This window comes from Corvus brachyrhynchos, unplaced genomic scaffold (assembly GCF_000691975.1).
Source record: "Corvus brachyrhynchos isolate BGI_N302 unplaced genomic scaffold, ASM69197v1 scaffold115, whole genome shotgun sequence".
Lineage (NCBI taxonomy): Eukaryota > Metazoa > Chordata > Aves > Passeriformes > Corvidae > Corvus > Corvus brachyrhynchos.
The window spans coordinates 5721502-5748030 of NW_008239553.1; the positions used below are offsets into that span (position 1 = coordinate 5721502).

At 40.0% G+C, this 26529-nt stretch overlaps 1 protein-coding gene and 1 long non-coding RNA gene across 2 annotated transcripts in view; one reads left to right on the forward strand and one right to left on the reverse strand.

Annotated features, from left to right (window-relative positions):
• LOC103620725 (astacin-like metalloendopeptidase) overlaps positions 1 to 10306 on the forward strand; it is a 10331-nt gene extending 25 nt beyond the window's left edge. The window contains exons 1-13 of the mRNA XM_008639402.2: positions 1 to 173; positions 405 to 429; positions 2658 to 2674; positions 3056 to 3080; positions 3926 to 3997; positions 4844 to 4978; positions 5523 to 5640; positions 6374 to 6552; positions 6678 to 6762; positions 7157 to 7284; positions 8287 to 8402; positions 8826 to 9051; positions 10030 to 10306. The exon at positions 1 to 173 is cut by the window's left edge and continues 25 nt beyond it. Coding sequence (XP_008637624.1) covers positions 105 to 173; positions 405 to 429; positions 2658 to 2674; positions 3056 to 3080; positions 3926 to 3997; positions 4844 to 4978; positions 5523 to 5640; positions 6374 to 6552; positions 6678 to 6762; positions 7157 to 7284; positions 8287 to 8402; positions 8826 to 9051; positions 10030 to 10064 — 1230 coding nt within the window. The 5' untranslated portion in view covers positions 1 to 104 and the 3' untranslated portion in view covers positions 10065 to 10306. The remainder of the gene's footprint in view (positions 174 to 404; positions 430 to 2657; positions 2675 to 3055; positions 3081 to 3925; positions 3998 to 4843; positions 4979 to 5522; positions 5641 to 6373; positions 6553 to 6677; positions 6763 to 7156; positions 7285 to 8286; positions 8403 to 8825; positions 9052 to 10029) is intronic.
• Positions 10307 to 11845: 1539 nt separating this feature from the next.
• LOC108448592 lies at positions 11846 to 25463 on the reverse strand. The gene is made up of 2 exons (XR_001864547.1): positions 25300 to 25463; positions 11846 to 13659 (listed from the first exon to the last, which is right to left on the reverse strand). It is a non-coding gene; the product is annotated as an uncharacterized LOC108448592 (long non-coding RNA).
• Between the last annotated feature and the right edge of the window lie 1066 nt (positions 25464 to 26529).

The following is a 26529-nucleotide window of genomic DNA, read 5'->3' on the forward strand; positions in this document are numbered from 1 at the left end:
ATTTCTCAGGCCAGGCAGAGCAGGCTCTGCTGGTATATCTAGCGGCAGCGCTCCTGGGCGGGCAGAGGTGAGGACTCGCACTGGTGGTCTGTCCCCACTGCACAATGGATCTCAAGAGGTTCCTGGTCTTCGCTGCATTTCTGCTTCACGCTACTCTGGGCTTCCCTATCCAGGTGAGAGCAGCTCCATACAGCTGTGCTCCATCTTCTAGCTGATCTGTTCTTCTGGGACTGAAGCTGTGAAGGCCCACTTTGATAAATTTCGTGCAAGAATATATTAGTAATATAATAATAAATAAGGGCAATCTAATAATTTAGTTCCTCCTTTCATCCTTATTTTGATGCTATTGTTGCTGCATTTGTTAGCTATGGAAGAATAATGCCTTTTACCTGTTGGTTTTGCAGGAGAACTATGAAAACAGCACAGCAAGTAAGTAGGATTTATACTGTATTTTAAAAACAACTGTTATTTCTTGACTGTTTATTACATAGATGGTTTTTACTTGTTTTTAGAGCATATGAAAGCACTGACACAGGCCTTTTGAAAAAGGCTATGTTTCATAACTTGTTATTGAGCTGAGTGCAGATGTGTTTTCACAAAGATGTGCTTTACACAGACTTTTGGGGTATGGTTTATTAGGTTAATTCAGATGTGCTTTCACAGACTTGAAAATAAAATTTTAATTAGACATCTTGATACCTTTTCATTAAGTTGAATGTTATAATAAGACTGCTAATCATTTGCCTCCTTGCCTACCTCATTGCAGCTGTAAGAGAAAGGGATGTCAGGCATCAAAGAAAGCTTTGCTTTGTTCTGCTTTGGAACAGGCTCAGCTGAACAGCTTTTGTTAACTTGCAAAATGTGAGGAGAAAATTGCAGATCTTCAGAGGTCAATGGAAAGAAAACTGTAGGCAGACTTTACAGCAGGAAACTAACAGGCTGGGTGTGATGTGTGTAAGAAGATGACACCTTGGAAAAATTTGCTTGACATAGTCAAAGCAAGTGACAAAAGAAAATTGACAAATTCTTCTATTGAAATGTCATTTATGGCATGGAAAAAAGGGATGTTGTAAAATTACTGCTCAGTAAATTTAGAAGGGACCAAGGGGCATGGTTGCTCAAGTTCGAGGTACTCAGACTCAAAGTTGCAGGTTTATTGGGACAAATGCATACAATGAGTTTTAATTTATCATTGGTACTGCTTTTTGTGCCTTTTGAGACATCCTTCAGCATCTACAGTGAAGGGAAAAATGAGCTGTATAATTTTGAAAGCCCTGTCACACCAGATGTTCATTTCATCAAGGAGATGGCAGATGCCTTCTCTGGTGTCTCATTTCGGTTTTAAAAAGAAGTTGCAGGCTTTATGTGCCTAGGAATCTGGAGCCTAATTTCCACTGACTTTGACTACTCAATTAATCTAGTGCCTCTTGGGTGCATAAATTCTGAATCTGGTCAACCCATCTCAAAAATGTGCCTCCCTGCAGAATGTGTTTAGATGCCATGGATCTCTCTGATGCAGCTGGTGGGAACTGACTGAACTTTTCTGTAATAAACCACCATCATTACAGTGGACTTCCACTGCCATATAACTGAAGTAACAGTCTGAAAACACAGACTGAAATATTTTTGGCTCAATAAAAGCAATTCTGTTGCAGGTGCTAGATAGAGTCTGTGTTTGAGCAATAACTATGAAAAGGGAAAGGTGCTGCAAGGTGTGATAGAGCTTGGCATATATTTTATTGAAAAAGAATATGGTCAAAAATTGGGGCATAGGTGGGCTTGGAAATAATAACTGTTTACATGAGTGTTCTCTGTTTCAGTGTTGAATAGGAAAAACAAAATTGTTTCATACCTTGACAAGGAAGACTGCAATTATTAGGAAACTGGAAGAGATTGCCAGATAGGCTTGCAACATATCCATCATACTTAAGAACAGGTCAAACAAACTATGGGCAGGAATAATTTAGATAAAACTCTTTCTGCCTTAGGGAAAGCAGACAAACTGATGACCTCTGGAGGTCCTTCCAATTTTTAAAGTTTTTTGATATTATAACAGTGAAGATAGAAATTTATACATCAGGTCAGATTTTCACATCTGGTTTGTGTCTAGAATCCGATATTTGGTAAAAATCAGAGGGCATCACAGTAGAAAGGCACCTTAGGACCCAGAACGATACCAAGCTGCTGTCAGTTACATACTGAAGCTGAGATTATTTTCCTCATGCTAAATTATAGCCTCCACCCCATGTTATAACTTTATTCTTTGACACTGTGAAACCAGAGGATATTGTTGAGCTGGTTAGCCTGCACCTGTTGCAGAGAAGTCTGGGGACAAAGCATTTTTTTGTCACTGGTTTCTTTTGTGTTTCTTTTTCCACACTGAAGCTGATAAAATGCTTTGCTGATTCTTAGATGGTAAATGACCAGGATTCTGTCTCTCAGCACAATCTACTAGGAATTTTCATAGCTGTTTGACTAAGTATCTTTTTAATTTCTCTGCCTGTGCATCAGCTAGTGCGCTCCATTCCCCTCCATGCAAAGGGATCTGCCAAAGGCATTCCCACAGCTGAGGAGATCCATCCTACTGAACACTGTGAAGTTGCATTCAGAATCTAATTTGTCCCTTTTGCTTGTCTCTCTTTTTTTTTTTTTTGCAGCAACAGAACCTACTGAGGTAAGGAAAGCTAATTCAGCTCTTCTGATCACTGTGGGTTCATCATTGTGGAAAGTAAGGTCAGGACTCTTGTACTCCACCTGTAGCCACATCTGTGCAGCACAGTCTTCTTCACTCAACAGCGCCTCAGAGTGTATCTGAAACTTATTCCACACTTCAGATTGCATTTCCCTTTATGATATCCCTATTTGCCAAGGTACCAAAGAAGAACATCTACCACCCCATGGTACTTCTTTACACATGGCAAAGTAGATAAAAGCTGCATTGGTGAAAGATACTTCTAGTGGTAGCCTGGATGCTGTTGATAATTTATTTGTTATATTATTTAATTTAATGTTATATTATAAATTGTGAGATAATACTAATGTATTGTTCTTGCAGGTTACTACACAAGAGGATATATATGGTATGTATTACTCCATCTGCAAGTATGCATTTGAGAGGATATACTAATTGTTATCTACTCAGTTACTCCAGAAAACAGCACATGCTTAACACAAATTAACCTTTATGAGGAATTTTAAATGAATGCACTCACCACAGTGTTTCATGCAAAGCAAAGTCTCTTGGTTTTTGCTAATTGCTTGGCCTTGGCCTCAGCTGGTACTTTTGCTAAAAATAGCTCTGCTTAAGTAATGTCCTGAATTAAGTCACTTCCAAAGGTTCGAAGAAGTACAGAGGTCCTGTGTTTCTGCTTTTTATTGATGTCAAGACTTGTTGCAAAATACGCAGAGTTGGCTGGTTTTGCTTGCTAGGCCTAGGAGTCACTGATGCTGGGCTTAGCTGGGGACATCAGTCTGACCAATGGAACAGGAATACCAGTTTCATTGGTTTCGAGGGTTTTTCAAGAGGTCATCATGTCCAGTAAGAAGTAGCAGGACTGCTCTCCGTCCATTTTTGCTTCTGGTATCTTATGTTGGGGATTTGAGTGAGAGTTGTGCATAGGGAAGTGAAACTCTGCCATCTGAGACTTAAACTATGATGGCTAGGGAAAAAAAAAGGGGAGACAATGGAATAATTGAAGGAGAATGGCTCTTGGGACTAGATTAATGCCAAAATAACCACAGCTGGGAGGTTCTCAAGATTGTGTCACTGAACAAACACCTACATGAGTGAACATCCCTCCAGTCCCTAAATAGGCTCTGTACGTTTTACGTGCATCACTGGAAAAATCCTGCATCATCAGATTAAAAATCAGGACTCATATTTTCCCTGGGAATGAGAAAGTGATACTCTTGTATTTCTGCATAGAATCTCCTTTGCCTACAGAGACTGATGAGGAGGACGAAGATATTTTTGACAAAATTCTGAAAGTTAACAAAGGTAATGCCACCAAATCCCTGTCTATAAGGGGCCTGTCTTTGTTGCTCTTTGGGGGCGATGTGGGAGGTACAGTGTCTTACCGCAATCTGTGCAAATGGTTTTCCCATCTTAGGCACCACCGTGTAAGAGATACCACTGGGATTATTGTGTGGTCTGCCTGATAGCATCTCAAAACTATTCTGTCAGTACTGAAGGTGTGGAGGCAACTGAAAACTATTCAGACAGTGTCTTCAGCTTTAGTTTTCAATATCTTTGTCATTCTTTGGACATAAAGAGAAAATGTGGCTATTTGGATGCTTTGTTATTTAACTGCCTTTTTCTTGAATGAAGCATCCATCGCTTGCATTCAGTCATCATATGGCTTTGCAGTACAGACTCCTAGATAAACTGCAGTCAGTTCCATGCTCCCTGCTCAAGACTTCCTCTTCCCTCATCCTTCCAAACATTCCCTGATCTATCAGCTTGTCTTTCTCACATTTTCTCCTCCAAGAGTCATTCAAGTAGCTTTACTTGAAGTAGTCTTTACAAAGAGACACATTCAAGTAGCTTTACTTGAAGTAGTTTTTACAAAGAGACACCAAATATTCCTACAGTTTTCTCCTGACAACACTCTTCTTTGTGGTTTGCCCACCTTCTTGGGTTTCCTTATTGGCACCTCTTGCTTTTTCCCAGCACCTTCCTGGGGAGATATTTGATGCCATTCATTCAGTGTCACATGATGGATGTTTAAATAGTACCAAAGTAAAACATCATTCTTACTCTTGTGACTGCTTGTTTTTCCAAGTGTGCTTAGCAAGTGTCCAGCAATCTATGGTTCAGATGTTTCCACCCTTTCTCTCTCCCCAGACAGCTCTCAGTTCCTGCAGGAAGGTGACATAGTTCCCCGAAGGAGTCGCAGTGCCATCAACTGTCGCCATTGCAACTGGCCCCAGTCCAGTGATGGGATTGTTCGTATTCCCTATGTGTTGGATCCTACTTATGGTGGGTTTAAATTTCAAAATTTTTTTAAAATGGATTTTATCCAATACACTTCAGAGAGAAACTTACATCTAGTGAGCACACAAACAGTTGAATAAATCAATTCTAAGGTTTTACTTGTGCTGTGCAAGCACAGATAAATTTTAAGTTACCTGAACCAGAAAAAGATCAAATTTAATTGGGAAGTTTTGCATCCATAATGTTTTGGGACTGGTCTCTTGGAGACTACAATAACCATTCCCTCTAATGGTGTCTGTCAGAATACCTGCCTTTATAAGGGTTATGCCTATTACAGTGGGGCTTCAATGGTCTGCTTTTCATCAGCAAAACAGCTTCCTATAGTTGTCTCGAAGTGTCTAATAAGGAGATACATCAAAAATCACCACTATAATTAAGTTGAAAAAAGAGGCACCTGAATACATTTGGACAAATACCTGGATAAAGGGGATCTCATGCCAGGTTGTTAAAATCTTAAACAAAATTCAGTACTGAGCAAAAAAACAAGAAAGAACCTAGGCTAATGTTAAATTAACCCTTTCTTCCCCAGAGGAGAGTCATGTAAAAGGGATTCATGATGCCATGGCAGAGTTTGAAGCACTTACTTGTATTAATTTTGTGAAGCGCAAGGCAGAACGTGACTACCTCAGTATTAGATCTGCTGATGGGTGAGTTGAATGATAAATTAACAAGTTATTTCTACACTGTTTTTCAATCCTTTCCTACACTGATTCTGTGTGACCTCAGAGAGGCTTTTGTTTTATCACAGCACCAAGGTATCCTCCTTGGATACCTTATTAGTGCAAGGGCTTATCAGGTACATCAGGAGCTCACTGTAATGCAAATCATGGAAAAGCACCATTAAGGTGGAAAGAATATCTAAACTCACATTTTCTGTGTGGTATAATGCATACTTGAGCACAACATACATTGATTACTCTAGGTCCTATTTACACAAGTAAACTGATTTTAACTTATGAAATAAACAGTTCTTTGAATCACACTGTTGCCCATCAAGCTCAGAATTAGAGCCTATGAGAAAATTGTTCAACATTTGTTAGCTTGAAAGTGTTATTCATCCTAGCTCCATCTCTGATAGAGTGTTTAGCATTTTGAAAAAAAAAAGTTATTTCAAGGGAGTTAAAGTAATGGTAAAGTCAGAATTCAGGAGCCTCTGTGCTAATGAAAGTCTTCCAGAAAGATTTAGCAATGATCACACTCTTCATTCTTTTATAAGCCATGGTCACTTTTGCCTCTGTACACTCTGACTATCATAGTGGAGAATGACGAATCCTTCCATTCCCACAAGAGGTGTGAAGCAAGATTCTCTGCTCTGCCTCTTTGCCTGCCTACCAATAAAAATTCCATAAGTCTTCTGTTGTTGTTCAATGCCTCTCTCAGCTGCTGGTCCAATTATGGGAGAGTAGGAGGTGGACAGACTGTCTCTGTGATGAAAGGAGGCTGCATGTGGAAAGGAGTAATTCAGCATGAACTCGAGCATGCTCTGGGCTTTTTGCATGAACACTCTCGAAGTGACAGAGATAAACATGTAAAGATCATGTGGGAGTACATCAGTCCTGGTAAGTACTTTGAACTCCTCAATGTAGGAAGTGGTGTAGACACGTCCTACTGCTCCCAATTCTCCTTTCTTCCCTGAAGGGAGTAGGTAGGAAGCATACTCTAAGTACAATATCATATATTACAGCTGACAGACCAGACTTCAAGAAATTCGAAAACTCCAATAACCTGGGTCTTCCCTATGACTACTCCTCAGTAATGCACTATGGCCCGTAAGTAGCAGCATGGCATTACTATTTTCAGAACTCAAATCTTACATTAGAATTAGTTTCTATCATAACTCTTTCCTAACTACCGGTTTCCCCCGTTCACCTTCTGAGAAAAGCACCATGAGTCAGTTCAGACAAGCTGCTCCCTAGGACTGGGATACACTCACTATCCCTTAGCTTCCTATTAGGGACCACTTCACTGCTGGGCTTGGGATCAAAGGGCATCTGGACATTGACTCTGCTTACTGCTGGACATCTCAATGTGACCTATTTAAAGAGCACTATTAGTCACAGCAACAGCTTATGTACAGTTCTTGTTCTCCCTCCAAAGCATGCCATTGAATCCTGAAAGAAGTTATGGTGCTTAGAGAACATAATTTCTCATGGGTTTTTACAGATACACATTCACCAATACCACTGGGAAAGCAACTATTGTACCCATTCCTGATGGATCAGTACATATTGGACAGAGACAGGGGATGAGCAACTTGGATGTGGCCAAAATCAACAAACTTTACAACTGCAGTAAGTATCTCAAAGGCACCCCACTATCTTCAACTCAGATTTGGGCACGTTGCAGAGACAGCAGTTTTTCATCAGACTGTGAGACTGTTCTCATAAATTCCTGGTACTCACCAGGGTTACTCTGGGAGGAAATGCAAAGGTGAAGCTGGAGGCACTTTGTGGTTAGTGAGAAAATGGAAATGGCCTCTAAATTAAATCAGGCACATTTGCTACTAACATAAGTGGCTGCTGTGCAACTGGACTAACTGCTTGCCACATTGTAAACGTCAATGGAATTATTTGGTTTCTTGCAGTTTAGCAGACAATTATAAATCCCAAAAGAGCCAGACATCACCATTCCTCATGGCAGCTGATATTTAAGACCTGAGCCAAACCAAAACAGTTGTATGCTCCTTTGAACTAGAACAGTTTCATGTTGCCTTGTTCAGTTTTCATAAGTTTGTCATTCTAAGTTTGCATGTTTAACTCTAAGTTTGTATGTTTAAACTCTTTATATTTAACCTCTGCTAGAAGAAATTTTTGTATACAATCACAGAAATTTATTCAATCAAAGAGAAAAAAACTGATGAATAAAGTATTACCTCTTGCACCGCAAGTGCTCCTCCTAAGCTTAGAATTTAAGCATTGCAGAGGCATCATATTTGTGCTTGACTCTTCTGACATCGCTTAACTTTCCCTTCTCAGTGGAAAACAGTGGCACCAACTGCAGTGAACTGAAACCTCTCACACTCTTTATAGAGGTGGAGAAAGAGATCTCTTGCTAAATGGCAGATGTAATCAATAAAAGTCACACTTTTCAAAGCACTACTTTACTTTCCTCTTTGATGCATTATGTGAAAATTAGGACAACATGATTCCTCATATTAGTCAAGATGTACCAGTACTCTGAAATGAATGCTGACAGATCAGAAAACAGAGATCAGTCCATTCTGAAGAGATTGTAGTTGTGAATGACTGAAAGCTTCTGCAATCCTGATGCTGAAGCAACCATTTTTTCCCCAGGTCGCTGTAGCACTATTCTTGATGGACCTTCTGGGTCACTGACATCTGCCAACCACCCAAAGAATTATTCAGATAATACCAACTGTGTCTGGCTCCTCCGAACCCGATCCAGAAAGGTAATCAGGTTAATAGTGATCTTGAAATATGGCTGAACTTCTTTCTGTGTTAAGCATCTTGTGCTTTGTCTGTACAGCAGTTGCCAGATGGGATCTTCTCCATGAGAGAAATTTCAGACTAGTCTCTACTTCTCAAGTGCTTAAGCCAGGTATAGGCAAAGACAATGCAGAGTTGTGATTTTGAAAAACTGCCATATGTTGGGCTTGAGGTTTGCAAAATCATGACAAAGCACCCTGAGCATGGGAGCATTCAGTGATTAGATCTGAATCCTGCAACCTCAGGGGAAGAGAGGCAAAGCTGGGTAAGCAGTTCCAGTCTGTTAGTCCATGCTTGGCTACAGTTTAGATTCTGTCTGTTTGAAGGGACATTCCCTGAAAGAAGTATACTTATATATTAAAAGCTGATTTTCTTTTTCCTTCCAGGTTTCCCTGCACTTTCAAGCCTTTCAGCTGCAGAAAACTAGAGGCTGTCAGGGTGACTATGTTAAAGTTTATGATGGATCCAGCAAGTCTTCTCCAGTTCTAATGGACAAGACCTGTGGATCAAAGATACCCAATGACATAGTTGCTTCTAGTAATCTTATGCTCGTAGAGTTCATCACAGATGGTGCCCATACAGCTTCTGGTTTCCAAGCCACCTTTACTGCTGGTAAGTCTGAGAACAAGGAGAATGGCAAGGGAAATAGTCTGTGTCAAATCAACCTTCCTATTCACTCAGGAGAAACACTGAAGAGTTGCTCTCCACGAGGGTCATCACTTCCTTCCTTGCTTTTGACATAATGGGTCAGCTCTACACTGACAACATTTATTCATTTATGCAGATGGGGCCACACTCAGGAAAACTGGTGTTAGCCAGGTGATTCACAGTTCACCTTCCCTCTCAGATATGTGCCAGTCCAAAGCACATGCCAATAAAGGGTAATCAATTTAAAGATACTGCTAGTGTTACTAGCACAGTAGAAACAGAATAAATTGTAATGCAGCATTTCAGTATATCATTTCTCTGGAAAAGATGCAGTTTTTAATCACACAGTTCAGAGGGCGAGACAGATCTATGGTGGGCAAGGTCACCCAGCCCCACGGCAAGAAGAGAGGCAGCATTTCCATGGTCAGGATTCCTGGAACCTATCCAGCTAGAACACATTTTCTTCAGTCCCACTTAATTAAGAGCTAAGGCCACAACAAAACAATTAAGTGACCACAGGTTTGAGAGATAGTGTGTACCAGCTGGAATAAAGGCATGCCTGTATGTGAGTGTAGCCTACAGCAATGGTGCAGCTTGTGTTGGTGTGAAAGGAAGCTCAGCTGTGCCATGCAGCCTTGTATTTGCCATGGAACAAGAACAAGCACACAGAGTTTGCACGAACCCACTGAAATGCACGAACTTCACTGTACACCCAAACCAAACCAGCAATTTTGCATTGTGTCTTTGTAGTGTCTATTTCTGTCCACTGTTGCTATGGAAGGAAAGAAAAGTAAAAAACTCCCCATCCCACTTTGATGTGTCCACAAATATAAAGCAATCTTAGCTGCCAGATAAAACGTGATTTAGCATGTACATATTTAGAGATGCTATGGTTTGTTCAGAGACCTCTGAAAGCTAAGTATTCTCTCATTTCATTTACAGTGAGGAGCCAAAGAAGATCAAGCATCCACAACTGACTTAATGAAGAAGAACCTATTCTGTGAATATTGCAATTATGTGTTTCCTGCTTTGTTCCTATCCTGGCTTGGATCAGTATGAAATTTAATTCTATTAAGAATCAAAGTTTTCATCTTCCTGAAAAAGTTTATTCCCCAAGCCATACAAATGTAAAAATTCTAGACATCTGGTGTGTCCCTCCTTTTGTCTGCACAGTTAAGTTATTATTAAACAATTGAATAAAAAGCTTCATTTAAAAAAACAAGTTTCCATTTCTCTTTTCCAGTAGTCACTTCCAGCCAAACACACTGTCAACGTGGTCTGACTCCTTAGCCCCCTTCATTCAGCCATAGGGTTGTCTCTTAAATATACCACTGACATAATCATGGGTTTTACTTATTTGGCTGAACAACTCCAAACTTTAAAAAATCATTTTATGGTCTTCACAGTCTTGAGCACGAAAAGGTCTTGGACAGACTCGTACCCCAGCCTAACATTTCCACTTCCAAAAATGACTTCCATTACAGCCTTAAATCACAAGAAAGGTGGACGAGACAAATCTGCTTCCAGGAAAGAACTAGTACTTCCTATTGCAGCTTTCCCTGTACAGTTCTGGCAGGCAGGGTCTGGCAGTGCAAGTGGCTCCAGCTGCTCTGTCTCCTGAGGAGAACACAGACAACCAGCCGTGGTGGTCAGCAACCCACGTTTGGCATGTAACTTCGAGAACACATGATTCCTTTGTTCTGATATTTGCATGTTTTCCCCTGATAGGTTAATGTTTTCTCCTCTGTGTTTTATGCATGAAGTCATGTATATTCATTTCCCAGCTTTAATATGTATCAGTTCTAGAAAGTTCCTTGTTCCTCGACACCCCATTGGATCCTTCCCGGAGAGTCCCGTATGTGTTGTTCCCATTGGTTCCCTTCCTGTCAACCCCGCCTACCTGTCTCTATCCCATTGGCTGAGATCCCTTTCCCCACCTATTCTGTACCCACTATAAGACCCCTGGACTCTCCTACCAATGGGTCTCTTTGTCCCTGTCATTTTGCGGGAGTAAACCTATGTGGAACACATACGGAGAGTCCCCTCTCTTTCTTCTTTGCCTTGGCCTGCGTGCCTGTTTAACAGCGACAGGAAGATACAGCCCCTTTGGGTGAGGAGCTCAGCCCCGTTTTCATTGTGTGCTGGGCACTGAGTGCCGCCTTCCAGAGGGGTTTCGGCATTGACCTCCAGGCTTCTTTGTGTCGGCATGCGAGGGGTAAACCCCCCTTCTGCCAGCTCCCAGTGGCTGGAAACCCCTCAGCAGGGGACAGCTAAGGGTGCTTGTTTAGCCACAAGCCATTTTTGGTTCCACAGAGATGACTAAGCCTATCACAGGACCAGATAGTGGCACCAGAGTTCATGCACGTGTTCAGAGAAGAATTTTTTTGTCAGGAAAGTAGCTAAGCTCTTCTCTTCTGATCTCATAAGAGAGCTGCAAGAGTGTCACAACTCCTGGAGTGTTCATTTTATAGCCTTGCCTGCAATCACACTTTTAAAATTATATGCTCTTGACCAAGACAAGCCTGTAAGAGATTTGAGAACAAAATAGGTTGCTATTTTAATCTGTAGCATAGACAGATAGTTAAATACATGACTAACCTGGGTATTTAATACTTGTATTTTTAAGTCTGAAAAAAGGAAATATTTTTCCTGTTCTTACCCTGTAACATTAGAAACTGATTTTTTTCACAAAAATACATTTCTAGAAAAGAACAATGGGAAATTAATTTGAATCTCAGAGTAACATTTACATGGAAAATGAAAAATTATTTATTTCTTTTATTTTGTTAAAGGAGGCACCAAAAACACTTCATCTGAAAGAATTTGCTCAAAGGCCTGTCTGTGTTTATACTATTTGATGAAGAATCAGTCAGCTCTTGAGAGAAATTCTAATTCCATTGAAAATTGCTTCCTTATCCACAGTGGCTGTGCAAATGCCTCTGAACACAGCAACCTTGAGTCTGCTTTAGAAGAGGCATTTCTTCAGTTCATCAGACATTGCAAGACGGGTTCAGCTTCTGATGTGTTGTTTGAGTTACTCTGAGCAATCAAGTGTTGCTATCACAAAAGGAGTAGTCCTTCTAAAATGCTGTTAAAAATGCAGTTTTAGAAAAAAAGTAGTTTTTGAAAAAATGCAGTTCTAGAAAAAGTTTTTTGCCAGTTTTGATTCCTAAGCCCCTACAAAACAAAATGGAGGAAATACTACTGCAAAGCCAATGGGTGAGGACTAACGTCCTAGCACTGTTTATTGAGAGGAATTTCAGGTGTGATTAAGGTGTTCCGCACGATGATGAAAAGGCAGTCTCAGGTGATTTACTTGCCCTTGAAGGAGGAATAATGATTTCAGTAGGAGTTCTGAAATGTTGTTGGCAATGGCTGAGAAATTAATAAAAGTGTGATCATTTGTGTATTGTTAAAATTGCTACAATAGTTAGGTTTTCTTTGTAGTGAAACCATGCAATCTGTGCCAGGAAAAAATTAGACCCAGTCGACATTAAGAGCCAGCAGTTTCTCCTTTTAATTCCACTGGAAGAGGAGCCACTTCCCTACCAAGAGGCAAAGTCCAGGTGTATGTGGAGTTGGTCTGATTCTTACTGCACAGGACAGGGCTAAAGCTGGTCACAGCGACAGAGCCAAGGTTCAGCCCAAGGGTGTGACCACTCAGTTGCCCCAGGACAACTCTCTGGAGGTACCAGCAGCTCAGGATGTGGTGAGCAGCCCAGGACAGCCACTGATTCTGCCTGAGTGTCTGGCCATGAGCTGGAGTGTACAGGGACAGCAGTGCCAGGCAGCCTGCCTGTGTCTGGAAACCATTTCTATCGTGAGGACTTTAACATCCCCTTGCTGTCATCATAAATGCCCCTCACCCCAATTTCAACCTGAGTGTAGAAGCCACCCTGTTCAGAGGGATCACATCTCTACTTACTGCCCTACAGCAAAGTGTAACATTTCCCTCATGCAGGTGGGGGTCTCTGTCCAGCTCTAGGGACATGCACTACCCCACAGACAGGGCTGCAGCACTACCTGAGTGTCAGCCTGGGGATGGTTTCACAAGGCTACTGCTGAATGGGCCCAGTTCACTTCAAACACACACAAATATACAGTTATGCCTTCATCCTCTTCCTCATCCTTGACTATGTCCAGAAGAAACATCAGGAAATGCAGCACTGTCATCTTCAGAGACACCATCTTGCTGAAGAAAACGCCTGCTGAGAAAGGGAATACTTCAGCAGGGAGAGCAGCATCCCACATCACAACGGGAATTGTCCTGGACCCATGTGCAGACGTGCTCAACCTCTTCTGCTGCGGTAGTGGGCATCTCCCTCAGGCAGTCCTAGTCTGGAGGATATGGTGGCAGAACAGAGTACCAGGCACATTGTGAGGCTCCCTGCAGGTTTATATTTCTGGGTGCTACCCAAGAGGTGTAAAGCTGAGACTTCTGAACCAAAACCACTTTGGGAATGTGGAAAACTTCACGCATGCAAAGCCTCCCAGGGATGCAGCAGAACATCTCTTTTAGGACACCATCTCTTCCCCCAAACTACATCCATAGCAATCCAGCCAGGCCAGTCTCTGTGGAATGAAATACAAAAATTTCCAGGAATGCTGTGGGGATGGAAATGTGCACGTGCAAGAAATCACTGGAAGAAGCAGCCAAACAAGGGTTACAAGAACAGCCTGTATTGATAACAAAGGACATAATTCCCATGACACAGCAGCCAGGAGGATCATGGAGGAATGCAGTGTTTATGGCATGACCACAGGGTCTATACCCCATTCAGCAGCAGCACAGAGGACTTGTCAGTGGAAAATCCTGCACTCACATGCCAGCAAGTTTGCAGCTACTGAGTGTGCCATTCCTTTTTCCCATTACCATAGCAGAAAAAAAGGTGTATCCTTTCAGCAATGACAAATAGGTTGTTTGAACATGTGAGGCTTTTGCATGAGAAAGCAGAAGGCTGTAATTCCCATGCTTGTTTCAGTGTGCTTCCCCCTCATGGTCTGAATTCTTCTTCAATAGGCACCATGCAGACTTGGGCAATTATATGAGGGATAACTTTTTTTTGCTTTATAGAAAGGTAGTAACTTTTAGTCTGCCTTTTTGACTACTTTGAATTGTTAAAAATAAACATAAAATATCAGCAACCACAACCTTCCCTTTTCCCCTTCAGTTGTAGCACATACAGTCATTCATAACAACTATTCCGAATCTCATTCAAGCTTCAAAGTAACTGGTATCATTCTTGACCAGGAGAATCTAGGAAAATAGTTACAACTCAAAAGCACATTCAATCACATACTTTTCATTAAACAGTAGTATTATTCTACAGGTTCAATGAGTGCTTGTCATTTTAAATGAAGTGATATATATAAGGGTGAGAGACCAGACAATAGAAATGAAAATAAAGCACTTTATAGGCATTAATGGGCAAAATAGATGTTGCCTGAATTTGCCTGTTTTATATCTCTTTCAGGAAAATAGTAAAGCCAGTATGAGAAGGAATAGGCAGATACAGCCCAGTGATCACCAGGGAAGTTCACACAAGGCAGATGCGAGGTCAAACTGTGGAATCAGTCCACAGGCCAGGATGAATAGGGTTCATGGCCAAGCAGAGGGACAGCTGTGACAGCCCTGGAGAGGGGCTCACCTCCCATATAGCTTAACCAAAGACTGAAGGTGTGGGTCTGAGCTGCAGTGAGGCTCCCAGGCCCATAAGTGGAAGGCTTGGAAGGAGTTCCTAGGTGAGGCTGATCAGGGCAATTAAGGTCTCAGTGCACTCAGGGATCTGAGAGCCGGAAATAAAATGGTGTTGGGAATGTTGCTGTTCTTTTTGTAGCCAGTGGTTTAGGACAAGCTTAGGATGGTTCTGCAGTAGGTCCCAAGGTAACCAGACAGCAAGTACCACAGAGACTCATAAACATGGAACTGTTCATGAGTCTGCACAATGAAAACGTGTAAATCGTAGGAGGATGCTTAGGTAGCTGTTTGATTCATGATAATGGTTTCTATCTTTCTCAGGCCTCCATCTGAATTGCAGACCAGAGCTGTGGGGCCATGTTTTAGGCAGTAATTGTACAGTAGGAGTAATTTTTTTATGATAACTGAGTGTTCCACCTGTATTGAGAGTTAATATATGAACATCAATAGGCTGTGTCTGTTTCTTCCATGATCTTGCTGCTTCCTTGTCCTGCTGGCAGTTTGTGCCCCTATCAATCTTACTTGTTTTGACTCTTACCTCCAGCCACCTGATGGCAGAATCTTTTGCTTTTCTTTCCAGTCCTCTGTCTTGGTGTATCTGCAGGATGTGTACCTCCATCACACAGCTGTCTTCTAGAACATCTTTTCAGATGCTTTTAATCTATAGCTATTACCTTTTACATCATTGTATTATGGGATTATAATGATTGAATTCAGTTGTATTGTCTGTGCACAATCAATTTAAATTGAAAGAAATAAACTCAAAGAGAGCATTCACACAAGGAGATCTGTGTTTATAATTATTTTCAGTTGACTTTTAAGCTTCTATTTGTTATATACTTCATTGTTCTTCTTGTACATGGCAAACTTGGAGAAAATTTTCTATTTGATTTAGCTGAAAGGAGTTAAGGATCTTATGTGTTTTAGGAAGAGGCATGATCACCTTATTATGAAGATTCGGAAGTAATTTTTTTTAGCAGTAAGCAGTCCAAAACTGGCTCAAAGCCCTTAGCTTCTAAATCTCAATGGTTCTTCATTGTCTTATATCTTGCCTTCACTAGGTTGGATAGATCCACCCCTCAAATGAATATATGAGTGTTGCTAATTAGATTTCCTAATATATTTAGATGTAATTTATCACATTTGTAAACTACCAGTTAAAGTAAAATGGCATGAGGACATAGGACTGTGCAATAGAAGTATTAAGTTAGATAGCTGATGGGCCTGGCTTGTGGAAACCCACAATCAACACTGCATTTGAGCTGCAAACTCAGGGTTATATTACATGAGAGGAGTAAAAGGAGAAGCTGCTTACAGGAACAGGAAAATCTGTATGAGACCCCAAAACCTGACTCATGTAAGGTGTTACAGCTTAGGCTTGAGCTATATTTTTAGAACCTACATGACTCATTCACAGGAGTGCTACGTTGAATGCCCCAAAGGGAGAAAATGCATGCTCCCAAATATAATCCTTTTAATCTCTTGGAACTGAAACAGCTGTTCATAGGAATGCAGCTGTGCAAGAATGTTTTAGATATTCCTTTCTGAATGGAACCTGGTTGTAGTTTTTACAGGCAGTAAAATCACTGGCCTATTCTAGAAACAAAATAAATAGCCCATTAAATCTGCTCTAGTTTTGATCCTGCCTCTTTCCATGGTATTTAGCAAGATATTTTTACAGATTTAGCACAACATGTTTGATACAGTGGGATTAAGACTCCTCTTTGCATTGGTTCCTGAAGACATTATTTTTAGCCAAATATGTGCAATTTCTAGCAGAAATCTAGAGTTGTTTTTTATACCCAAGCAATACTAAGATCTCAGCTGATGGAGAACACTTCAGTTTAAAATGTTCCACAGACTAACAGCTAGTAATGCTTATTTTTAGAATCTGTGTGTGTTGGATATGTGCATGATGCATCAGATAGATGGGGAATGGATACCTAGCATTGTTTGGTTTGAGAATAAATATTTATAAAATAATGTAAATGAAAAAAAAGTAACAATCCACTTAAATGCACCCCCCAAATCTTGGGGTATTACCCCAAAATATTTCAAGTTATGCTCTGCATATTAAAATGGAGCTGCCAGTAAATATATTTGCAAAACTAAATGTATTGGTTTGCTTTAGTCTGAAGTCTGTTATCTGTTTCTGCCAGTTGCTGATAGGGTGGCCCACATTCAGATTTCACACAATATCTTACCTCAACTGACCTGTGAGAAAATCTATTCCAATAGTGATAATAGCATTTAAGTGGTTTTCAAAACAGAAAAAACATCCCCTTCCTTACAGGGTATACAATTCTTCTCTCCCTAGAGTTGTATTTAGGGTAGGGCTGTCCCAGAGTGGTAATAATATGTCCAAATCAACTATGTAAAATGAGATAGACTTGCAAGTTGCAGCAATTTTAAAATCCTTAAATTCTTCCATTTAAATAAATTGTACAATGAAATGTTAATACTCAGTTCCATTAAAGTTTTTGTTACTCTTGCCAATCTACTCAGTAATCACAAAATAAGAGGCTATTTCTGGAGGATAATTTATTCAGTACATTATTGTCATTCTTCCGTTGACAAAATGCTCAGAAAAATCCTCACAATAACTTTATTGCCTGAGTTTGTAAATTTATTTGGTAACGTTTTCCCTGTGTGCATATTTTATGAACAATTTGTTGTGGATACCCATGGTTCAAATTACAGCATTAATTCAGTGCCTAAGTAGTATGGTTTCTGCATTGTAATTGTCACTTGTGCAGCTTACCCACACATTTCCCATTTAGAATTTAAAGTGTGAATAATCACATTCACACATATATTTTGTGACTATTTAAGCTTTCAAATTTAAATTTATTTTTGAAAGTTAAAGTAAGTCTTTTTTTCCTCTAATGAATATTAGTGTGTTTTTTTCAATTGCTTACACAGCTCTTGTAATTGAATTTTGCTGACCTAGATTTCCCCTCCAGTTTCAGCAGTTTCAGTTGAGTACAGCCTTTTCCCTTCACTTCATCTTCTAGACTGTTGTAGTGTCCAGTAACTGAAAATAAGTTTTCTTCCCATATAATATGATTTGGAGAGATTGATTACTTGATTTAGTTATTGATTACTTCACTTTGGGATTTTGGCAGCAAAAACATCAGAGAGTATCAGCACTGTTGTAGAGTAGATTAATGGGTTTTTTAATCCTTGATCAAAATCTCTTCTTCTGACGTCTCAATTGACATATGAGCTGCCTCTTCTTGTCATTTTGGGGGGATAATATTGGTTTGATGAAAGAGATGTTTATGAATCTCACATCTATCCAGCAGAGCTGGGCATTTTGCCAAGCTCCCCACAATACGTAATTTCACTTCTTTTAATTGGCTTATTATTTATTCCATGACAGTGGGAGCAAATTCTCTCTGTAACATTTTCTGTAAGTACAAAAGTTGTGTATTCTTCTTCTGAACATGTAGAAATACACTGGTTTTTATTGATGAGATCCACCTGCTTTTTCCAGAGACAGAACCTATCTTACTGCAGAGATTCTACAATATCTGAAATGGATCAATTCTTGGAGGAAGAGCAGCTATCTCAATCTCCACTTGGACAAAACTGAAGAGACACTATCCAATACCCATTTTCTCCAGGGAGCATTTCTTTTTCTCTTAGTCTTAAAGGTTAGCCTCTGAGAATTGTCTCACACAACAGCCAGATTTAAAGGGCAGAATACTGCAATATTGACTGAATTCTAAAATTCATCATAGGTCTGCCATCTGTACCCAGAATAGTAAATATGTAAGCCACCACAGAAAATTAAACTCAGGGAGAGAAGGGGTTTTTTGGTGAGGATCTCCATAGCCCTTTTAAGAAAGTATTAACTGTATTTACAGAATGATATGGCAGAAATTTTTGCTGCCAGTTTTGAGGGTTAGGATTTTCATTATGAGCCACTCCGTAACAATCATTTACACACAACTTCTCCTGAGGTATTTGTCGAAATCCCTCAGCCTCATGGTCTTATAGGAGTATCGTAAGGAAGTTAGAACAATAGCATATGAAGAACTGACATGCAAGAACTGATTCTCCTGGTTCTACAGATAAATCCAGTACATTCCCTACATCTGTGACTCATTTATTCAGCACTGGATATACCTGTTTTTACCACAGCTGGTCCAACATTGGCCCCAGGTTAGTGTTCTCCAGCACCAGCTCAAATCTGGTTTTGCACTCCACAATTCAGTATACTTCACTATTTTTAAGAATTAATTCCCCAAAATTGCACCTTGCAGTATTTGAGTTTGTTGTTGTTGTTGTTGCACTCTTGTGATTTCCTTTTTGCAAGTTCATTTCTTTTTTATCCATATCATACTTCTGCTTTTTTGTTTCTCTATGTGCAACACCCACAAAGACAGGAATGAGAACTCCAACAGTTTCCTAGGTTTTGCTGTCCAGAGCAATCCCATCCAAATACTGATGTCACTGGGCGGTTTAGTTTGCTGTTTAGGAGGGCAGTTCTTACATTTCTTAGGGGATGAGAAGATATTCCAGGTATTTTCATCACCTTTTACATGAGAGAGAAGGTGAGGTCAGAGAGAGAGAAGCTGACAGCTGTATTGGAATGTATCATATTAATGGTTATGCTATTGGAATTTGTAAATGCCATCTGATGAATAAAGGCAATATACCTAATAGGTCAAATTTACAAATGAACGTAACTGAAAAATAAGGAGGTATTTAATTAGTTATATTTAACCTCGTAAATATGCTATTTTTTTTTTCAGTTCAGTGTATTCTGAAAAAAGTTCTGCAGTTGATTCAATGGATTGTTTTGTTTTGGGGTTTTTTTTGTTGTTTTTTTGTTTTGATAATGTCTCCATTGATTAAACAGATTATTAAGTCAAGAAAAGAATTATTGAGCTTACAAGAAGCAGTGTACAGAACTGCAGTTCTTTACTGCAGTTCTAAAGTAGCAGAAGTAATACAAACAGTGAAAGGTGGAAGAAACCTCAAAGAAAAGTGAAAATTAAAATAGCATACACATGCTACTTACTGTTTTGCATTTGTATTGTATAATTTTCATGGTTCTTGTGGTTTTGTGTGTAGAATACTGATCCATCTGGCAGAGCTGTGTCTTCCCTTTTAGTGACTGACGTAATTTTAAAAAGCTGCTCCAAAAAAAGTAGTATTTAAAAAAGCTTAAGACAGCTCTTATTTTCACAACTTACAGCTTAAAATCTCAACATTTTTACTAAAATTCATGTAGGTTATTTTACAGTGTTTTACTGCCAGTAACTCTTTTTCAAATAACATCTTATACAGTTATTGGTGCTTGACATGGCCTGATCTTTAAAGAATTCATAGGAGTTTTGCTTATTTATGGAGAAAAGTATAGAACATCAGCTTCTGGAAGTGAAACAAAACCAAAAATTTCTTCATAGGTTATTGACTTGACAGTTTGCACACATTCACTTGCTGTACTCTAATTCTGCCTCCTGGGCCCAAAGCAGCACATGCAAACCCTCCTCCCATATTTCATCCTCTGGAAGTTGCATAGTTCAGTGCTCCACGGAAGGAGAAGTAAAGGCTATATATATATATATGTGTGCACTGGTGCTGCACAGCCAAATGAAGCTGCTCTACCCACAAGCAGGTGAGTCAGCAAAGCAGCTGTAGAGGGAAAAGCAGACATGACTGTTGCTGAGGCACCACGTCTGCCACACAAAAACTGGTACAAATTGAGTTTCTTTATGAATTTACTGCAGCACATGTACAGTAATCTTGGCATGTAGAAAAATAATGGACATCCTACATGTCCAGCAGGTTAAGCTGGTTAGCACATGGTGACATGAAGCAAGGCTACCCTGGTGGAAAAAAAGTAGACAGCAGGGGGAAATAGAGTGCTGCCATGTGTTCATTGCAGTTTTGCTGTGAATGTGGCTGGTGGAATTGGTTTGAAACTTGCTGAAAAATGACGGCTTTTATCAGGTATGAGTATCTGAATGTTAGTATCTGTGTGTGGGAAACTGTCCTGAACTCATTAACCCAGAGCTAGATTTGAATGAACAAACAACTAGATTTACAGAAAAGCATGCTTGTTTTTGTTGACTGGAAAGTGGTAAGTGATTTCAGATCTGGAACCAATTTTCGGGAAGAGGCATTGTCATTTGCATTTGAAAGTAATGTAAATAACACCGTACTTTAGGAGGCAATATGTGATATTATTTCAGTAATTGAAAATTTGGGAAATCCTCCTAACATCCTCAAGCAAGCTATTCCTGCTTGAAATAGACAGGGCTTGTTCCAGTTGCAGAGATTGGAGAGTGATCTGTTTTTCCTTGGTGCTAGTGTAGATTATATAGATACTAAACATACTATTTCCTCCTTAGAAGAAAGTGATTACTAAATAGTCTGAAGTCTTGAAAAGCAGAACTAAGATTCTCCAGTTGTTTAAATTCTCTGACCTGACTTGCATTGTACTGATACTGATTTTGGTATAAAGCATTAAACTCGAGCATAGAACAAGTGCTTTAATTTAAACAAATCATTTAACATTTTGAAGATGTCCTGGCTGCTGACTTGCAAAATGGAGAATGCTTTAATTGTGTTACAGCTTTTAAAGAACATAATGGAAACCTTAAGCAAATTCTCCACAGCAAGAGTGAGCTACCTAATCCTGAACTTTAAATTCACAGTCTTGTCTGAGAGAAGGTGTGCACAAGGTTGAACAAGTAGCTTTTAGTTGCCAATTTATATATAGTAGTAGAAAATTTGGCCTCAAGTTAGGGCATGGAGGGGTGTGTGTATGTGGATTTTGTGCAGCAGAGAGAGCATAGAAAAATGAAGGTTCTGGAGAAAGGGACCTGGATATGGGAACAAACTGGACTTCCTTGGATGTGCAGTTGTTAATGATGTATGGATGATTCATCTGGGTCACAAATTAATGATGTTGAGGATGCAGACACTAGTTCAGAGCTTGTGAAGAGCCACCTCAGGTCTATGGAGTCTGTCAGCTTTGATGCAGTGTGCTGCAGAGCTGTGGAGGGGCCAGCTCAGCAGTGTGTGCATTTTCAATCTGTGCTTAAAACTCCAGGTAGACCTCAGCTGACAATTGTCTGAGCTCACTTTGTGTAGATCCTTTCAGGATTATGCCATGCTCCTCATTATCTCCTGTCATACCAAGAATACCTGGCTTGTTCTAGGTACCCACCTCTGTGGCTAAAGATTTGATTGTGTATTTATTCAGTTAATTTGTTCGCTGTGAGTCACTGTGTAGGAGGAAAAATATCTCCCTGCCTTAGAGAACTTGGTTGTTGTTTTAAATAACTGCTAAGTACTGTTTAGTAATTTTATGGCAAAGATTGGGATTAAATCTCTTTCTCCAGAGTGCAGTTTTACTGCTGTGGTGGTGCAATGCACCCCACCCTTCTCCTCAGGCCACACCATGATCTCAGAAAAGCTCGTTATGCCTTGGCCTTGATGAGCAGCACCTGTGCTCAGCTCTTCTGGAGCTTATCAGAAACATCATCTGCTCCCAGGAACTTGGGAGCTGGCTAAAGAGCAGCTGTTTCTTAACAAACAGCCTTGGAAACTTATTTTTCTTGCCTGAATAACAACCCACATAGAATACCATTTTTGTTCTCAAATCTTCAAAGAACATTACCCACCTGACCTGTGGTCAGGATGGAAAATTACTATGACTAAACCCATTTCTCATGGGACCCTATAAGCAGTGGTCCTGAGAGTGAGACCCTTTGTGCACTCCTGGACTGCAGGGGGCTGCAACCAGCAATCTTCTCCTCAGCGGGACAACACTTAGGGCCAGCTAGCTCTCAAATTTGCTATAGTTAAAGTGCTGCCATTGAGTGCCCATGACGGAGCCTGGGCTGAAACCCCCACTCCCAGTGGCTCAACCCTGTGGCCTTGAAGAAGGTGCAGAGGCATCTGATGTGAGTATTTGGCTGAATTCGAGGGGAATTTTCACAGGGATATACCTTATACATACTCCTGTAGGTCTGTGTCTGTGTGCAGGTGAGAATATGCTGTAGCAAATGGACTGTGAATGTTGCATTCAGAGCTTCTTTAGTACTTTAGATCTGTAAGTGACTTACTCTTGTGCTATAGAAAATTTTCTAGGAATATTTTGCTAAGTTGTTTAAATTGAGCTCTCTGTTGAGTGCTATTAAGTTGAAGTGCTGTTAAAACCTTTAGGCTTAAGCTGCTGGTCAAGTTCAGGTCTAAGTTTAACAAGCAGGTCTACCCTCAAACTTATGACTCACTGGGAGGGTCCCCTTGTTCCTTTTATCCTTCAGCATTTCTGTCCTTACCCTTTTCCATGCCCAGCCTCTGCATAGATAATTTTTGGTTGATTTTAGGTTTAGATAGATTGATTTTTTAGGTTTCGGTCCAATTTTTTTCTGCGTCCTTTAAGTAGTAGAGTGGGCCTTGCCAACGAACCCTGTTGTGCTTTCACTTTAATATTAAACCTGCTTTTGCTGCCACGTTTGCTGGTGATTCTTTGAACAACCTAAACGACCCATTTATGACAACTGCACAAATCATAAGACTGTCTTTTTCTTCAGCCTATTTCTAGCACTATCTGCTTGTCATTTTCTCTAGCAAGTGTCACACAACACCTCACTTGCAGTCATTCCTCCACTGCATAACCTTAGTCCATCCCTAGACAGAAGGGACGAGGAACAAAAAGTATATGAGTGGAAGTTAATTTTGTGTAATTTATGAAGTCACTTTATACTGTAAATGGGTGGCAAGGTTTTGTAGCAGGGCAGAGAGAGGCTGCAGGGGTGGCCCCTGTGGGAAGAGGTCAGGGGCCACCCCACAATGGACACAGCCAGCTGGAGAGAGCTGCACTGCAGACCCTCACTAGGACACAGCTGAGCCCAGGAGCCAAGCTGGTGGCACCTCTGTGGAAATGTATTTTAGAAAGAGTATAAAATGTTGAATGGAAAGAGGAGAAGGAATCAAAAAGAGTGAGGAACAAGGCAGGGGACTCAAAAATCAGAGGAGATGCTCCACAGCAGAGAAGAATAGGCACTGCTGTCCATGGAAGACAGACCACACCAGAGCAGATGGATATTCCTGAGGGAGCTGCAGGCTGTGGAGATGACATGTCAGAGCACATGCTCACTTTTAACTATGGTACCAGGTAACAGTTTATGGAGAAACTCATGCATTCTTAAGGTTGAGGGCTTCAGAGCCGAACAAGGACACTTTCAGACTTATGTCAGTCACTTGGGAGCTCTGTAGCCCATGTTACCAATACAGTGGAAACATGATGAGATTTACTATGATTCCAGTCTCTCTTTTTTTTGACAGCAGGTTCAAGGCTGCAGTGTCTAATGATTGTATTAAAAAAACCAATCTGGAAATAAAATGTCAGTGCTAGTTTCTAACTCCTTTTAATCTCAAATATTTTCAAAACTGACATTTGTCAGCCACAAGCTGCTGTCACTGCTGTTCATGAAATCAATCATTTTAAGAAGCAAAGCAGTTTCCAAACAAAACAAATTTGAAGGTGAGGATTACTTAGCCTTATCTTTAGTTCACATGAAGAAAAATCTTGGCTGTCTATCCTAAATATTTAATTATTTCTGTTACCAAAGTGATCTCATGCTGAATGTACTACAAAGAACCCTGCCAAAAATAATCAAGAGGAATCAGAAAATGACCTGAAAATGAACTCTCCAAATTAGAAACAAATCAATCTGTTAGATGCCAAAGGTAAGTCAGAACTTTGATGGAATCAGCAATAAACCTATTTGTCTCCAATGCGTTCAGGCTAGGTAAGAAGGTACCTCAGGAGCCAGAACTTTCGGGTGAAAAGAAAGGCAGGAATTTGCTTAGTCTCTGTAAACACAGGAGTGTGCTCACTCTACCTCATTTATTTTGCTCTTAGAACTGACGTGTAGAGGGATCAAATCTGAAAATCATCCTCTTCTTTATATTTGAACTCTTTAGTTTTCTTTCCAGCAATAAATCTGTAGAATATGTAGTTCAGCACTGTGGTTTGTATATGCAGGGAGAAGAAATAAAAAGCCAAAGCTTAGTAAGAGTTGAAACTGGACAGTGTTGTGTCAGATATGAAGGGCTTTTTAAAGTATGCTAATATAGCAAGAGGGGGGGTCTGAAGAAAACTTTGGACTGACACTTGTTGAAGATGGTCATCTGGCCATGAGCGGGATTGTCCCATGTTAGGAAGCAATCACACCTCTCTTTATGGTGCAGAAGTTCAAATAAATTAATTTTTTTTATCAGGTTTGCAGACTTTTCATAATTGGTTAATGGCATATTTTGCCATAGTAGAAATAAGCTCACAGAAATGACATAATCTAAAAAAAGGTAATAAGTTGTTAAGTATAGACCCAATTTATCTTTGACTTCTTTTTAGCTTAACCTTGAATTTATCTGGCCTTTTTGGGTCCAAGTGAGGGCGGTATAAGCAAAAGAGCAGTGATGACGGAGTCTGACATGCCGATGGCAGTGTGGTTCTGATGGGGAAGTTTCCAGAGAACACTCACAGTTTGCAGGGACGTGAAGGACAGACCCCTGCAGATGGCAGCAGAGCTTTAAACTTCAGCACCATGAGCACAGAGCGCGGTGTAATCCGAGACACACCCCCTGAAGAAGATGCTGATTTCCATAGACTATCACAGTGATGTTTTGCTAGTAGTCAGCACGTTACTGATGCCTTTTAAAAAAAAAAAAAAAAAGTTTTAATAACTATCAAGTAGCAGAAGGATATTTTTTGAGCCTTTTGGAATCACTCCAATTTCCCAATGCAGACATCTCCTACAGCTCTATTTCAAATATTGCAGGTGGGGTTTTTTCCTAAATATTTTTCATCCTTTAGATTTGCAGCAAGAATTTGACCTAGCTGAATTGGAGTAGCATGGCACACTAATACTTCTATAATAGCCAGTTTAGTCATAGCAAAATTTAAGTGACTGCTAAAAAAAACCCTTTCAGGTGGCAAATACTTAAGTTCTAAAGACACTGCCTCGGAAACAGAATAAACAGATGAGTTCAAACACATGAAAAGATATGCCTGCTAACCTACTTGGATATGAAATACTGTTTCCTTTACTTTTACTAGCTCTGTGGTCCTGAGGTGATTTCTTGGGCCTGTCATGCTGCATAGGCTATTTCTTCCTTGCTCAAATGTCTTTATCTCCTTTTTTCCCCTTCTTTTTTCAGTAATGCCAATCCATCTTGTAGTTTGTGTCAATCATTTTTACATCTTCATCATCTCTTTTCAATTTCTAATGTTCAGTTTTAAGAAACAATCCACAAGAGTAATGATCAAATAGAGCCCTGTGCAGGTAAACCTGTATTTATAATGTCTTTATTTTGTGGTAGTCCCTCTAAATTTAAGGGATAGTTTGGTACCCATTATGTTTTTGCTGTATTTAAATATCTTAGTTGTTCATCCTCTGTTTCCACCAGCATTGCTTTATTTCTATGCTTATATTGTAATTTATTCAGGGCAAGGACAGTGTCTTTTTACTTTACGTACAGAGTATCTGCATATCATCCTTAATTGAATGACTGATTGTTAGCAAATGGTTGTCTATTTTGACATATTTTCCTGGCTGGTTCATCAAGAAAGACAAAGTATGAAATAGTTTTCTGGCAGTTTAAGTAAGCATAGCCTGTGAAGCTTGAATATGGTTTTGTTTCCGAAATGGATGTCTCAAGAGCCATTTTGAAGCACATGGATAGGACAACTCTCTTGGGTTGTTCAGAAGGTT